Raw genomic sequence first — 15,630 nt, forward strand, 5'->3', positions numbered from 1 at the left:
TACTGTAGATTGATTAACCAAGCTCAAGTGAACAGCATCAACATTAGAATAAATAAATAAAGAAATAAAAAATACGGATCGATAATCCTTTTATTACATTTTCTGACTTCTGCGTAATAGAGCTTTCTCAGTATTTACTACCTCCTTAATATTTAAGTATATCATAGTATATCTTAATATGAATATTCATGAAAGATGACATTCTTGTTGTGATTTACTGATATCTGTTTTCAATTTTAGATGACGGAACTTTGATAACAGAAGCACTAAATATCCAATTAGAGACAATAGCAAAGTAAACAGCAAAAAATAATTTAAAAAACTTGCATTCAAAATGTAATCATGGAATTAGTAAGAGACAAAAGTACTTTCTTAAGAGGAAGTAATTCACTGCAAGAAAAGCAAATTAAAATAATCGTACTTAATAGTTCCTCCAATGAAAATGAAGAGTGCTCATTCTAGTTCTGCGAATTGTTCCACGAGAAGCAGCGCTTGTTCGGAGATTATTCGCATCGAACAGACTTCTGCAAAGGAAGACCAGCGACCTCAGAAACTTGTTCACGAGGTTGCAAACAGATTAAGAGTAAGTAGTTCGCAAACTTTTATGAAAACTTTATAAACTGAAGGCAGATTCTCTCCCCCCCCCATATTTTTTAAAAAAGCGAACTTTATTGTCAACACTGAGTCCAATCAAGCATTTCTGTAATACTGATATTCGTTTTTTATTTGTTTATTATTATTTTTAAATAAAGTAACTAAACTTCAAGACGCTTCTTTCACTTAAACATTAAGACGTTTCAGTATCCCCCCCCCTATAAACAAGTAAAGACAAAATTTGTGCGGTGAAGCCATAATTTGCTCGTGAGAACCGATATTCCCTTGAGATATCTTAACCCTTTCAGCAAGTGTATACAATGATTCTGTTTATGTCTCGAAGGAAACGATCGTGTTCGAAAACGTATTTCCGGTTTGATTGTTTATAAAGATGCAATTTTATCTGCCAATCCGTCTGTCCAAAACATCATGGTTGGTACTTTACTTGAAACGACGTTCCTTCAAACAAGGAATTAAAAAAAAAAAAAAATCTTTTTATTAATCAGAGACAAACAAATCTTTCACGTTACAACTTATATTGCTGTAAGATAATATATCTTACAGCAATATTTTGTTACTAGAATATTTTGTTTCGGATATTACGTGTTTTTTTTTTTTAAATTTTATTTTTATTTTTATTAATAGCATAAGGCAGGCTGCAGGTTGTTCATAAATCCTATTTTTTTATATTGATCTCACACGAGAGGTCACAAACCCAATAACCGAATCGTGCTGTATGTGTGTGGACAGGTGGTTAAGGATAAAGAAGGGATCTATATGAACAAGTGTCTATAAAAGATGGCGTTTATATTCATTTAGGAAATGGTATGGAAAAAAATGGTATGGAAAAAACATTAATACATGGAATGAAGAAAGAAGTAGGGAAACACCAATAAAAGTACTTATAAAAAAAGGCATAACGCAAAAACAGTGTCTATGGAAAAGCGAATGGAGGGAGTCATGAAGGGAGTCGGGGTCACCTATTAGGCGAATTTTCCTCTTCTGCATATAACAATTGAGAATTCTTAGAAAGGATTTGGGTGTACTACCCAAATGTGAGAACAATACTCTAAGGTCTGTGGCCTTTGAGATTTATAAAGTGTCAGAATTTGAGCAGGCAAGAAATAGTGTTTTTAAAAAAGAGTACCATTCGAAAAGGATTACCATGTTTTTCGGAAGCTATGGATGTGGTATATTCATGCGAGGATGAGCTCAATGTGAAAATCAGTCCAAGAAGCAAAAACTGATCTTGAATGGAAATCAGAACATAATCAAAAATAAGAGGAAGTGAAGTAGGATTTTTCTTCTCCATAATAAGACCGGAATGTATTTTGCATTAATCATGAGATTTTTTCACTCCACTTGAGAATGGTGAAGAGATCAGTGTTTAACATATTGGTTATGAAAGATCTTGAAGATTGAATTATTTGGGTTCATGAAGAAGAGGAATGGGAAGCATTGTCATCAGCAAATCATGGATAAGTTAGAGAGAGAAGGTCATTGATTTATAGGAAGAAGAACATGTAGAGAATACAAATCTCTGTGGGATTTCAGCATTGTTAAAGAAACCTGATGCGAGGAAGCCATTCTGCACGACACTCAATGAATGACCAGTCAGGAAAATGGCTCAGGAAGACCATCTTTCTCCTCTCATTAGAACTGTTTTCAGATCTTTAAATAGGGACAAATTGAGCGGTGTTAGTCGTACAGATTGATGCATAATTTGGCCCATTCAAAAGCTAAAAAAACCCTACATATTCTTATTCATTCTTTTATCAATAAATGTCGAGGGGACTGAAAATATTTATTTTTCCATTAATAAAATGCATAGGCCTATATAGCTGAGTGGAAGTGACGCTTGCATCCTTTGCTCTAGACTGCCCAAAGATAGACTTAAGTTCAAGTCTAGTCGCCGAGTTCAGGAACGTTTTGTAAGCCTTTTTTCAACCGGTTTTCGGGTTAGTCGATCTCTGGCAAGGATTTTTTTTATCCCAAAAACTCCGGTTTTTCGTCCCATAAACTCAAGAAAATAGTAGAACCCACATTATTTCAGACAGTAACATGTCCTGTTAGGGTTAGGTATCAAGAGATGGCAGTACTTGGTTGCCTGTCTCTTCATCGATGGCCCCTTACAATTAGTAATAGTCATCTATCTCTGATTGGATACTGGTGGTGATTTAACTGCCCACTCAGGTTTCAAAATCTAGAGAGGGTTAAAAGGCCTCACTTACTCCCTATAAGAGAATAAAAGGCGTTAGCCGATTATTATTATTTAAAATGCATCCAATTAGAACTTATTAAAGTAATAAAAAATTCGTTTTACTTTCGCATGCAATGCATTGTTTATGAATGGATGGGTGCCAAAATTAGATTTCTTAGGACACAAAAAGGTATCTTGAATGGCTACAGTACTAAAACTAAAGGGTTGTATGAATCTGATTCTTGCACTTCAACAAATGTCACTAAATTTTTCCTCGCAATCCTCAATTCAGAAATAAATCATTCGTTGCGATGTTTGAAGTAGCCGAAAACTTAAAAAAATCACATAAATTCAGTATTATATTTCAATAATCATTTCATTTTATTGATAATTAATTAATAATTAAAGACAATATTTAAATTACACTGTAAATAAGTATTAATTAAGTAGAAAAATGGAATTTTACAGAAAAATATGACTAAACTTTTTACATATCATTTTTAAATAAATAACATGATAAATAAATAAAAAACACTTCAAAAGTGTATAATAACAAAAGTAACTGAGTAAGAGGCGACTACCTCAGAGCGATACTTTATGGAAGCTTAAAACTGCCTAATCCACATCCTGTTTATTATCCTGATATTTACTTCATGTAGCCAAATGCCTTACCCAGGTCTTTTCTATAAAAGTACGTTATAACTTCATTATAAATTATAAATTAATTGAGATTTCAACCAGCCAAATCAATTTTCTTTTTAAAAATTAAAAGAATTTGAATTCATTTTTATTCATTTAAATTGAACTGCTCGTAAAGGCTATCATACGACTTCCGTTTGTTTTGAAATCTCTCTCTCTCTCTCTGTCTCTCTATTCTGCACCTAGAAAATTGACTTTAAATTCGCTAAAGGCAATAAAGGCCATATAAAGGTCATTAATACTACGAATGTCAAGTTGCGAGTGATCTCAGCCGATAGTCATTGAATTAGGAACTTTTCTATAAGTTAGGAAATGAGAAAGATTAGTGAATAGAAGTCAAGCTGTTCCAAGAGAGATTTCAAAATCATTGCGTGATTGATACGCGTATGCTATTTCTTCCGATTGCTGTTTAAGGCTAGATTACGAAGTTGCGTGACAGAGGACACTTTCTAAGAAGACATATAATGAGCACTCCAGACGGACACTAAGGATATCAAAACGAACAATTTTCTTCTACAAGCGAACCAATAAAACAACAATGATTGCACCAATTTTCGATCTTGAACACTTATTGTTACAAAATTCATTCGCAAATAGGAATAACTGATATACACACACAAAACATGGACAGACAATACACATATACAGACTTTTATTTCATATTTCGACATCCGGCAGAAATCGGCAATATATTGAAATTTGCTGGTCTTTTTCATTAAAAAAGACCGACAAATTCTATTTTTTTTCTTCCTCTGGCCAATCTCGTGCCCCTCCAATAACCGTAGCACACAGCAAATAATAATCTAGTTTTCTTTCGTTCCTATGAATTTTCGTGTTATTTGCCTTCAGTACTTAAAACGTAATTTCAGAAATGGCAACAGTTATTTTACAGAAATCGATTTGTTTCATACAGTGATTTCTCTTTTTATCTATTTATTTTTTAGTTCATCTACCGATGGATGAATAAGAGAAAAAACATACAGTCAAATGGCAGACCAGATTCATTTCTTGAGAAATTTGCTTTAAGCCAGGAATCCGAAGGTCAAGATGGTAACAGTGATTCTTGTTGCTACAGGTAGAGTTCCTTCGTGTCGTTTAGTTTGCACTTTTTTGTAAAGAAATAAATGCCAGCACTTTCTTTGTTAGCATGAAAAATTTGAAAATTAAACCGATATAAAAAGAAAACTAAAAAAAAAAAAAAATACTGATTTTTTTAAAAAAAAAATTCATAGTGCGAATGTTTTTGGAATAAGAACAACAAATCAAGTATTATAACATAGTTTATTGAGCATAAATTTATTGTGCTTTCTGTCAAGTATCATCTCCAATCAGGAGGTTGGCTATTATGGATCTCCAGCCATTTCTGTCTTGGGTTGATCTCTTGTTCTCATAATTCAAGCCCAGTCAATCCTTTGTTTCTGAACTATGTGTGTCGCTGTCTTCATTCGCTTGCCTTTATTTCTTCCCTCTAATAACCTTTCTGAAGACTTTCATGACTTACAATATGTTATATTTTTGTTTTTTATATGTTCCTTATTAATTCCAGTTTAGTACCCGTCACCTCCGAAACTTAATTTTCTTCTGGATCCATGCAATCGTCAATTCTCTTTTGTACGTCCACATCTCGAATGCATAATTCTAGTTTCCCTTGTTTATTGTACATATTCCTGCTCCAGGGGGGGGGGGGTACACTAAACAAAGCATTTAATCATTCTTAATGTAATTTATTTTTTTTTTTGGCGTTAGTATAATCCTCATTCCGTTAAAAGTTAATTCTACAACTTCTATTCTTCTCCTAATCTCTCTTTTGTATAAGTGTAATGCTTGATTTGTTCTATAATTTGGTTGTCTACTTTGCTTTTTAACTCCGATATATATTTTGCTCTGCTTATATCATAACTTTATTATTTTTTGGAATTTAATGTAATGCCATTTTTTCCCATCTGTATTTATTTACTCTAAATCTTTCAAGTCTCTCTCTCTCTCTCTCCCTCCCTCTCTCTCTCTCTCTCTCTCTCTCTCTCTCTCTCTCTCAGCAATCATAGAGTATCATCTGCATAGAGAAGATGATTTATATTTATTAATATAAAAATGTATGAAAAGTAAAATGAATGTAAATATATACTGTATATAAGTAAAAGTTTTACCGTAGCACTAAATACGGTGCAATGCACTAATAACGTATTTCAAAATAATATATAAGGGAAGTTTATTCATTCATATGTATCATATGTAAGCAGTGGTGAACTATAGAGGGCACGCAGGGGCTCGCGCGACCCCTTTGTTAACTTTTTCTCAAATTTTGGAGCCCCTTGTTCTTGTTTAATAATCTTGTAGAACTAGACAATACCACCGTGGAATGTATACATGCTATTATCTTTAAATTCATATGGATTTTCTATATAAATATAGCTATATTTATATATAGTTATAACTATTTAAAATAACTATATAAACTGATAACTATATAAAAAATAATTTCATTGCATTTTGTTCTGATGGAGCTAGTGTAATGTTAGGAAACAAATCAGGTGTTGCAATCAAACTTCTACAAAAATTTCCCAACGTTATGATTTGGCATTCCGCTCATCGTTTACACTTAGCATTAGATGATTCGATAAAAAACATTAAAGAAATAAATAATTTTGAAATATTTACGGATAAATTATGCTTTTTATCATCAATCACCAAATAATCAACGAGAATTAAATACGATTGCAAAAGCCTTGGTATCGAAATTTTAAAGATCGGCTGTGTGTTTAGACCACGATGGCCAGTTTGCAGTTTACGACGGCTATTGCTGTGTGGAGAAATTACCCAGCTTTATGAAAGCATTTTGCATCGAACGATAAATATAGGGGCTTCTTAAACCGACTTCTCAATTTGGAATTTTTAAAAGATCTAGCATTAATGATTGATATCCTACAGGAATTATCATATCTGGCAGAAGCTCTACAAAGGCGCAATATAAATATTATAAGGGTTAAATTAGACTTTTTTTTTTTTTTTGCTCGTTCTGTTGGGACACTTAAATAAATGCTTATTTAAGTGTCCTAAATAAGTCTCTCCCTCTCTCTCTCTCTCTCTCTCTCTCTCTCTCTCTCTCTCTCTCTCTCTCTCTCTCTCTCTCTCTATATATATATATATATATATATATATATATATAGAGAGAGAGAGAGAGAGAGAGAGAGAGAGAGAGAGAGAGAGAGAGAGAGACTTATGCATTCTTTTCATTCAACCCTACATTAGGTCACAACAACTACATTCAGAAAAAAAATATTCATAATCTCTGTAAAAACTGAAGTTAATTCGACACGATTATAATAAGCATCATTTTTTATTTTATCTTCATACTCTTTACACAGAAAATGACTTTCCGATAAGTGAAATATTATTTTAAAAATGCCCATTCTAGTAATTATAGAATAATTTTACTAATCTTGATTATATTCCAAAATTAATATTTAGGAACATCACCAATCAACTAAGGCTACAAAGCCAGTGGATTATGTACGTTAAGTGGCTGGTTTGCTTGTTTTGGGAGATGAAAAGCTCGTTTTTTTTTTTTTTTTTTTTTTTTTTTTTCATTTCGGCTAACTCACGTTTGGTTGAAAATCCCTTAATGAGGATTGCCCGATTCCTGTGATGAATTCGAACCCATGTCTTTCCAGCCAAACATGATGATACGCAATGAGAGGAGCTGTAAACGTGTAAGGCATTTTGAAGGTATATTTTGGATTAGTGCTAATCCATTTAACGAGAACTGAGTGTGCTAGATCGATAAAAATAAATTGATGAAAGTAAATCTTCTTTTATGTGACATCGGTGCTGTGTAAACTGAGGTCCTTCATCTCGAATCCAGCAAAGTCTGGGGAGCAATAATTTATACAAATTAGAATACAGAAAAAATGTTTGTTGATGTTATTTTGGGTATTAATGCGTTGTTTTTGAATGAACAATTTTATTAAATAAAAACTAGCATGAATTCTTCAATTAGACGACATGCTTGGGTATCGTGGCGCCAAATTGGCCAGTTATGGTACTAAATTATATACCTTTGATTCTAATTATTTTAGAAAATTAAGTGGTAAATTAATATTTTATGCACTCCATCTTGTTTTCTTTTCACAGATGCGTAAGGTTTGTCCTGGATCCCTCCGGCACTGCTCATTATCAATGGCTAGGTGTGATCAGCAGTGCAGTTCTGTATAATATTATTATGATAATAGGACGCAGTGTCTTCTGGGAGCTACAGAATCTTTGTCCTAGAGCATGGTACTTCTTTGACTATTTATGTGATTTCATATATCTGATAGATATTTTGCTCCAGTCACACACAGGTAAGTACAAATTGCTAGTAAAATCGAATTATCATGAAATGATTTGCTTACGTTAAACATGTTCAGTTTTGTATACACATGATTTGTGATTCGTATGTAATCTCATTTGATTTATCCTCAAATGTACAAATTAAAAAATAATAAATAAAATTAGCAGAGACTAATAATGTCTGTCTGTGTTGTTTTTGGCATTTTCTTGTTCACCAAGATTTTAGGAGAGGAAATTCTTAAATGTCAAAAACAACACTGACAGACATCATTAGTCTCTGCTAATTTTATTTATTATTTTTTAATATGAATAAACTAAACCTTATTTTATCTTTCCTCCCCCTCCCCCACCAAATACTTTCGGGCTGTTAGTCTATAGTATCATAGTACAGAAAATTAAAAAGTTTTCTGCTTCAAAGATCAACATTGGAACTTTTTCAAGACGTCAACTCTCTATCGTGATGGTCTCGCTGTAGTATTATGAAACTCATCTACAACCTAGAATAAAATTACAGTAAAATGATAACTTCCAACGATCTGCGAAAGTGGTTCCTCGGTCATTTAATCTCTGGCTGATTCTCTCAGAAAATTTTTCTCATGAAGAGGAAGTGAATAGAATATGATGATAGAAGAAGTTAGGCATGATGCACTGATAATGAATGAATGTAAAGAAAAATATAACAATCATCAGCGTAAATATCATGTTGTAAGCTATGTGTGGTTAGAAGGCTCGGAAAATAATGAGGGCTCTACAAAAAACTCTAATGGCATCCTTCTAAATTCTTGAAATATTGTTATCAGAAGAGTTGAGAAATATGACAGCGACGCTAATCGTCTATGAGCAATGATGAGTCTCCTGCGCAAGAGTTATGTGATTCCATGTAAGTACTCAATTTAATAATAATAATAATAATAATAATAATAATAATAATAATAATAATAATAATAATAATAACAACAGAATTAGGAAATATTGAGACAGCAAATGTATATGTAAATATCGTTGAATTTTTCATGTTGGATTACGCACCAGTGAAAGAGAGACAGCCAGTCATCAAAATAAAATAGCTATAAAAAATCTGCTAACATCTTTTTATTCCCCTATAGGGAGCAGGCGAGGCCATTTTAGCTCTGTCTAACTTTTAGAAACTGAGGGGTAAGTTTCAATCTCCACTGGTAGCCAATCGGAGATAGATAGCCAGAGACTAATTATGAACGACGTCCGGTGAAGAGAGGTGGCTGACAAGTGCCGCCATCTCGTAGTCCCTAATCCTAACATTATATTTATTGTCTGAAATAGTGTAGGTTCTACTGTCGCTTTTCTTGAATTTGCGGGATAAAAAGCCCTAGTTTTGGGAAAGAAAAAAAAAATCGACTGCTTGTGCCAGAGATCGACTAACTCGTCGAAGTTAACCGGTCGAAGAAAGGCTTAGAAAAAGTTTCTTTAGTCGGCGATAGAATCAAACTTACAATATTCTTTCTGCAGGTACCTATCGCGATGGACGCACACACCACTGAGCTACACATATATTTTATTAACAACAAAGCATCTATGTGCAATCTGAATAGGAATAAATATATATACATCTATTTACAATTAAATACATTTTGTACATAGTATGCTCATTTTAATTGGCATTTTTTCTTTGACATTTCTTTATAGTTTTTTTTTTTCACATTGTGTCTATTATCTGTGTTCATACAATCTTTTTTTACATGATAATCTGCTCAGTGCCTTGCGTTTCCTAAAGTCCTTATACTTCATCTGAACATTTTTTTTTCCTCTTCAATGTGTCATGCATTGATATCATTCTATCTTAATCACTCATATTAACATTTAAATTACTATTTCATACATCGTATTTTTCATCTATTTACAATTATATACATGCTATATTCTCATTAGTATTCTCATTCTAATTAGTATTAATTAGTATTCTCATTCTAATTGGCATTTTTCTTTGACATTTCTTTATTGTTTCACATTGTGTATATTATCTGTGTTTATACAGTCTATTTTTTTATTTTTTTTTTGCATGATAATCTGCTCAGTGCTTTCTGTTTCCTATAGTCTTATGCTTCATCTGAGCTTTTGATTTTTTTTTTTTTTTAAATTTAGTGTGTCATACATTCTATCACTCTATCTGAATTATTGTTGTAATTTTATCTTAAGCACTTATATTAACATTTTGATTACTATTTCATAAATCCTATTTGTTTCTATATGTAGTTACATTTAACTGTTTGCTGGTAGTATATTACGTCTTCCTTCTTGGGTTTGTGCTATATTTTTTTTGTCGTGTTAGGAAGCACTTCATGAATAATTTCTTCTCTAATAAACCTGTGTAATGTTTGTTTTTAAAATATAAAGGTTTGGTTCATACATTATGAACTTATCGTAGAACTTTAAGTGCTATTTACATATATCATATTTAAACAAATACATATAATTACTTTACATATCATACATCATTAAAATGTGGTCAAGCTCTTCCATTATATATATTGTCATTGACATTTTTGAAACATAAAACTAAACTACAATCTCCATAATTGACCATTATTATATACAAGGCTACAACCAATTATAGTATAAAGCAATTAATATACAGGTGGTTATACAGCTTAATGAGAAAGTATATTCTATGTGTTTCTTTTGCTTATGTATATTTATTTTATTTCTTCGCGTTCTACAACAAGTTTTGTATGGTTTTGTTTTAAGTTTTGTATTTATGGTGGGTCTTTTATTTCTATGATCTGTAGTTGTTCTTCGAATTCTGAGATGAGACTCATTTGCTGCCATTGGTCTTTGGTTATTTTGTTTCTGTTTATGGTATCTGTGATTGTGTCTTTTAATATGTTGTTTATTTTCCTGAGTATGTCTGGTCCTGTTTCCCTTCCATAAATTTTGTCGCATCGCTATGTCCATATCGAGTACATGGTTGTCATGATGATGATTGCTTTAGTTGTGTTAATGGTACCTTCGTTTAACCAGAATGATGTGTTTTCTGTTATGGGTTCTTTGTGTTTTATGAGTGTTTGAACGGTGTTCCATATTCGGGAGGTGTGTGGGCAATACATCATTAAGTGATAAAGTGTTTCTGGTTGGGGGCAAAACTGACATGTGGCGTGGCCTTGAAGCGGGATCCCTTTCGATGTGCACCATATTTTTGTGGGCAAACAAGCGTGGTGTACTTTGTAGTAGAAGGTTTTTAATTTGGGGCTTATGGGCAGACTGAAAGCTTTTTTAAGTGCGTTTGATAGTCTTAATATGCCTCTTTCAATCTCCCGGTGTTGTGGTAGGGGTATAACTGTGCGCGTGAGTTTGGTGTATGCAGCTTTAGGTCTCATCTTCAAAAATTCGTTTATTCCTATGTATGTATTAATAAAGTTGTAACCTGAGCTACACAGGGATCCTTAGAAAAGCTACAATATTGTTAAATTATCCATATTCTCACTGAAACATTTTTTATTGTGACATAAATCCCACTGACGAAATTTGTAATCTTATTATAGATTATTACTACATGTAGGTGAGTTAAAGCTTAAATAATCCAGAACTTCACTTTATCTACTTTAGCCTCCCATAAGCAAGACCGTTGTCTCGCCCTGGCATTGAAATTTATCTACCACGTATAGAGATGCAAAAACACAAACAAACTGTTTGTTGAAAAGCAGAAGCACTATTGGCTCGGCCAGCCAAAACAGGGCTAAAAATCAATGAATACTTTTTTTTTTTTTTTTTGCTTAAATCTACAATAATATTTCATAAGAGATTTGTTGAGCTGTTGCATATTTTCAGTAATATTTTTTTTTTATCCTTGTTACTGCAAAATAGAAAAGCTATAGTGTAACTTCGCAAATTAAAATAAATCAAAGCAGAATATATACTACTTTAGAAAATAATATGAGTTATGGGGGTACTCCTAGTTACCAAGAACGGCCTCTGGTTGGAAATTTAATAACTTTGATTTCATCCATCTGATGAAGTGATCGTTTTCCACGGCATACGCTTTTGGTTCATGTAAATAAAGTCGTCCTACATTTCCAAAATACTGGATCCCGCACTGACAATAGATGCTATAAATTCCAGAGAAGTATAAAAGATTGTGGCAGTCTTTTATCTGCCTTAACAGGAGGAAACTTTTTTTACATTTTCTAGAAATCTTCCACATGAATGCTACTAACAACTTCAAAATTTAAATATGGAAACCCTATTCGTGATATCCATTGCATCCTTATGTTATAAAATAGTCCTAAGCAGTGATGAGCTATAAGCGGCTCGCCCTTTGTTAAATTTTTCTCAATTTTGCGAGCCCTTCTTGTTTAATAATCTTGTAGAACTAGAAAATACCACCGTGGAATGTGTACATGCTACTTTAAATTCATATGAATTTTCTGATAACTATTTAAAAAATCATTTCATTGCATTTTGTTCTGATGGAGCTAGTGTAATGTTAGGAACTAAATCAGGTATTGCAATCAAACTTCTACAAAAATTTCCCAACGTTATGATTGGGCACTGCACTCATCGTTTTCACTTAGCATTAGACGCTTCGATAAAAAAACATTAAAGAAATAAATCATTTTGAAATATTTATGGATAAATTATGCTTTTTATCATCAATTACCAAAAAAATCAACGAGAATTAAATACGATTGCAAAAGACCTTGGTATCGACATTTTAAAGATCGGCTGTGTGTGTTTGGACCACGATGGGCAGCTTGCAGTTTACTAATGACTCTTATTTTGTGGAGAAATTACTCAGCTTTATGCAAGCATTTTGCATCGAACGATAAATATAAGGGCTTTTTAAACCGACTTCTCAATTTGGAATTTTTAAAAGAGCTAACATTAAAGGAATTTGTTATAACGTTAAAGGATGATTTTTTCCCTATCGAATTTTTTTTTTTTTTTTTTCTCGACGATGCCATTTGTTAAAATTTTCATAGCTCACCACTGGTCCTAAGTAACTAGTTTCCATCATTAGCTGTCACCAAAACCTGTGTCTATTTCCATCGATGAGTTGAGATGCAAGAATGTATGGCACATAACAGCTACCATGCGATTCTAAACCTTAAAAGCCATGTTTTGCCTGAAATAGTGCGAATTCTACAATCAAATGTTGAAATTAAATGCTACATTTTTTTTTTCAAAATTCGATAGGGAGAAAATCATCCTTTAACGTTACAACAAACTCTTTTAATTATAACATGCCAATAATAAAATAATAAAAATTTAAATGTTAATAATTATCATTAAACTGAATTATACATTTTTTAAATCTTTATTTATTTATTTTTCATTCCAGGTTATCTAGATCAAGGACTTCTTGTGCGAGATATGAGGATGCTGCTCAAGAATTATACTCGGTCAATTCATTTCAAACTAGATATTCTGAGTATGCTTCCAACAGATCTTATATATCTTTTCATGGGAACCACGTGCGATCAAAAAGTGCCATGCTCGGTCATAGTGAGAATGAACCGACTGCTTCGTTTCCATCGAATGACCGAATTTTTTCATCGAACAGAAGCAAGAACGAGCCTTCCATATGGTTTCCGAATAGCTAAACTTATATTCTACATCCTAGTAATCATTCATTGGAATGCCTGCTTCTATTTCGCTATGAGTTACGCTATCGGTATGGGAACAGATTCGTGGGTATATAAGAATGTCAGTGATCCCCGATTCTCTACATTTACTCACCAATACATATATAGTTTCTACTGGTCTACTTTAACCCTGACCACTATAGGAGAAGTACCAGTGCCTGAAAGAGACATCGAATACGTTTTTGTTGTTTTTGACTTTTTGATTGGAGTGTTGATTTTTGCTACAATCGTTGGTAACGTAGGTAGTATGATTACCAGCATGAATGCCGAACAAGCAGAATTTCAACACAGAATGGACAGCGTAAAACAGTATTTAGAATTTCGAAAAGTTACCAAGGAATTAGAAATCAGAGTGATCAAATGGTTCGAATACTTGTGGATAAACAAAAAATCACTTGATGAAGATACGGTGACCGCTATGTTGCCCGATAAATTGAAAGCTGAAATTGCTATTCATGTTCATTTAGACACTCTGAGGAGAGTGCAACTGTTTCAGGACTGTGAACCTGGTCTATTGACCCAACTGGTTCTTAAGTTGAAACTACAAGTTTATAGTCCAGGAGACTACATCTGCCGAAAGGGAGATGTCGGAAAGGAAATGTATATTGTAAAAAAGGGCAAATTAAGTGTCGTTGCTGACGATGGAAAGACTGTATTTACCACGCTGAATGAGAGCAGCGTATTTGGAGAACTAAGCATTCTTAACATTTCTGGTATAAAGACAGGAAACCGGAGGACAGCTAATGTTAGAAGTATGGGCTATTCAGATCTTTTCTGCTTATCGAAAGATGATTTATGGCTTGTGCTTGCTGAATATCCAGAAGCTCAAAAGCTACTTATTGAACGTGGACGCCAGATCCTTATAAAAGATGGTCTGTTGGATGAAGAGGCTGTACGGAAAGCAGAAATAGAAATAGAAAACCTAAAAGACAAGTGTGATAGACTTGAAGCAGAATTAGATGGTCTCCAACTTCGATTTTCTCGCCTATTGGCAGATTACACAGCTTCAGAGCAAAAATGTAAACAACGACTCTCTAAATTGGAAAGGAGTGTTTATAACCACGGAACACCAAGAGAACACGTGAAAAAATAGAACAAAGTACCAATAGCATTCACAATATGAGCATAACATAAACAAGTTCATAACATAATTTTTTTGATATTTACTTTATTATTATTTTTTTATCTCTCTGTTTTAAGTAAGACGCGATCTGAGAGGCACGATTTTGTGAAGTATTTCGAAATAATCAATACATGTATATCTGATAGCTTAGGCTGAGAAATAATAAACATCTGTTTCTTCCACTACCTAGAAGAATAAAGTTTTATGAACTTAATTAGGAACTATCGATCAGTGGGAAAGTCTGTTGTCTCAATAATCAAAGAAGATGTACAAAAAATAAGTTAACACCTCTTTAATTCTCCTATAGGGAGTTGGCGAGGCTGTTTCAGTCCTATCTAACTTTTGGAGACCGAATGGGCAGTTCAATCTCCACTGGTAACCAATCAGAAATAACTGGTCAAAGACTATCACCAATTTTAAGCGGCATGCAATGAACAAGTGCTGTCATCTCGTGGTCCATAACACAATATATTATTTTCTGAAACAGCATGGATTTTACCGTCATTCTTGAGTTTATGGGTCAGAAAATTTACATTGTATTCCTAAGTTCGAAGCTCAGTACTTCCCTAATTTTTTTATGCTCCCAAATATTTTAATTCGTCACACCTTGTTTTGAAGAATACTACCACCTCTCTAAGATTTAAATAACATTACGGTTCATACTGGATTTTGAAAATAACTTATAAAAATTAAAAAATTTTTTCCTGATATATGTTGCAAAATTTACCACTGTTAAATAAAGGGAATTAAAAGTAAATGTTTATAAATCATTTTTCCAAAGAAACAAAGGGAATGGTGACATATCTGCAAAAGCGAATAATCTAAAATAAGAATGTTAAAATAACTCAACAGAAACATCTAAGAGAAATTTTTATTTCTTGATCCTTATTTAGCAGCAATAACAATTTCGCTGGTTTTGTCAAGGGTCATAAGAATATTCAGATGAAACTAGAATGTTTTCTAAAACGGTGACATGACTTGAGTATTATCTCATGATTCTGACATGAGATAATACTCAAGAAGTCAATGAGAACAAACAGCTGCAAGAACAATTGCAAACTGATAAGAAA

At 32.9% G+C, this 15,630-nt stretch overlaps 1 protein-coding gene across 1 annotated transcript; it reads left to right on the plus strand.

Annotated features, from left to right (window-relative positions):
• The first annotated feature begins 442 nt into the window (after positions 1–442).
• LOC150100154 (cyclic nucleotide-gated cation channel subunit A-like) lies at positions 443–14,530 on the plus strand. The gene is made up of 4 exons (XM_090402603.1): positions 443–583; positions 4,438–4,568; positions 7,625–7,833; positions 13,134–14,530. Exons 1-4 carry the CDS (start codon positions 443–445, stop codon positions 14,528–14,530), a joined length of 1,878 nt encoding a protein of 625 aa, XP_090258729.1.
• The last annotated feature ends 1,100 nt before the right edge of the window (positions 14,531–15,630 follow it).

The sequence above is a fragment of the Typopeltis vanoorti genome, chromosome 13 (assembly GCF_054136105.1).
Source record: "Typopeltis vanoorti isolate ZY-2024b chromosome 13, IOZ_Tvanoo_1.0, whole genome shotgun sequence".
Classification (NCBI taxonomy): Eukaryota; Metazoa; Arthropoda; class Arachnida; order Uropygi; family Thelyphonidae; genus Typopeltis; species Typopeltis vanoorti.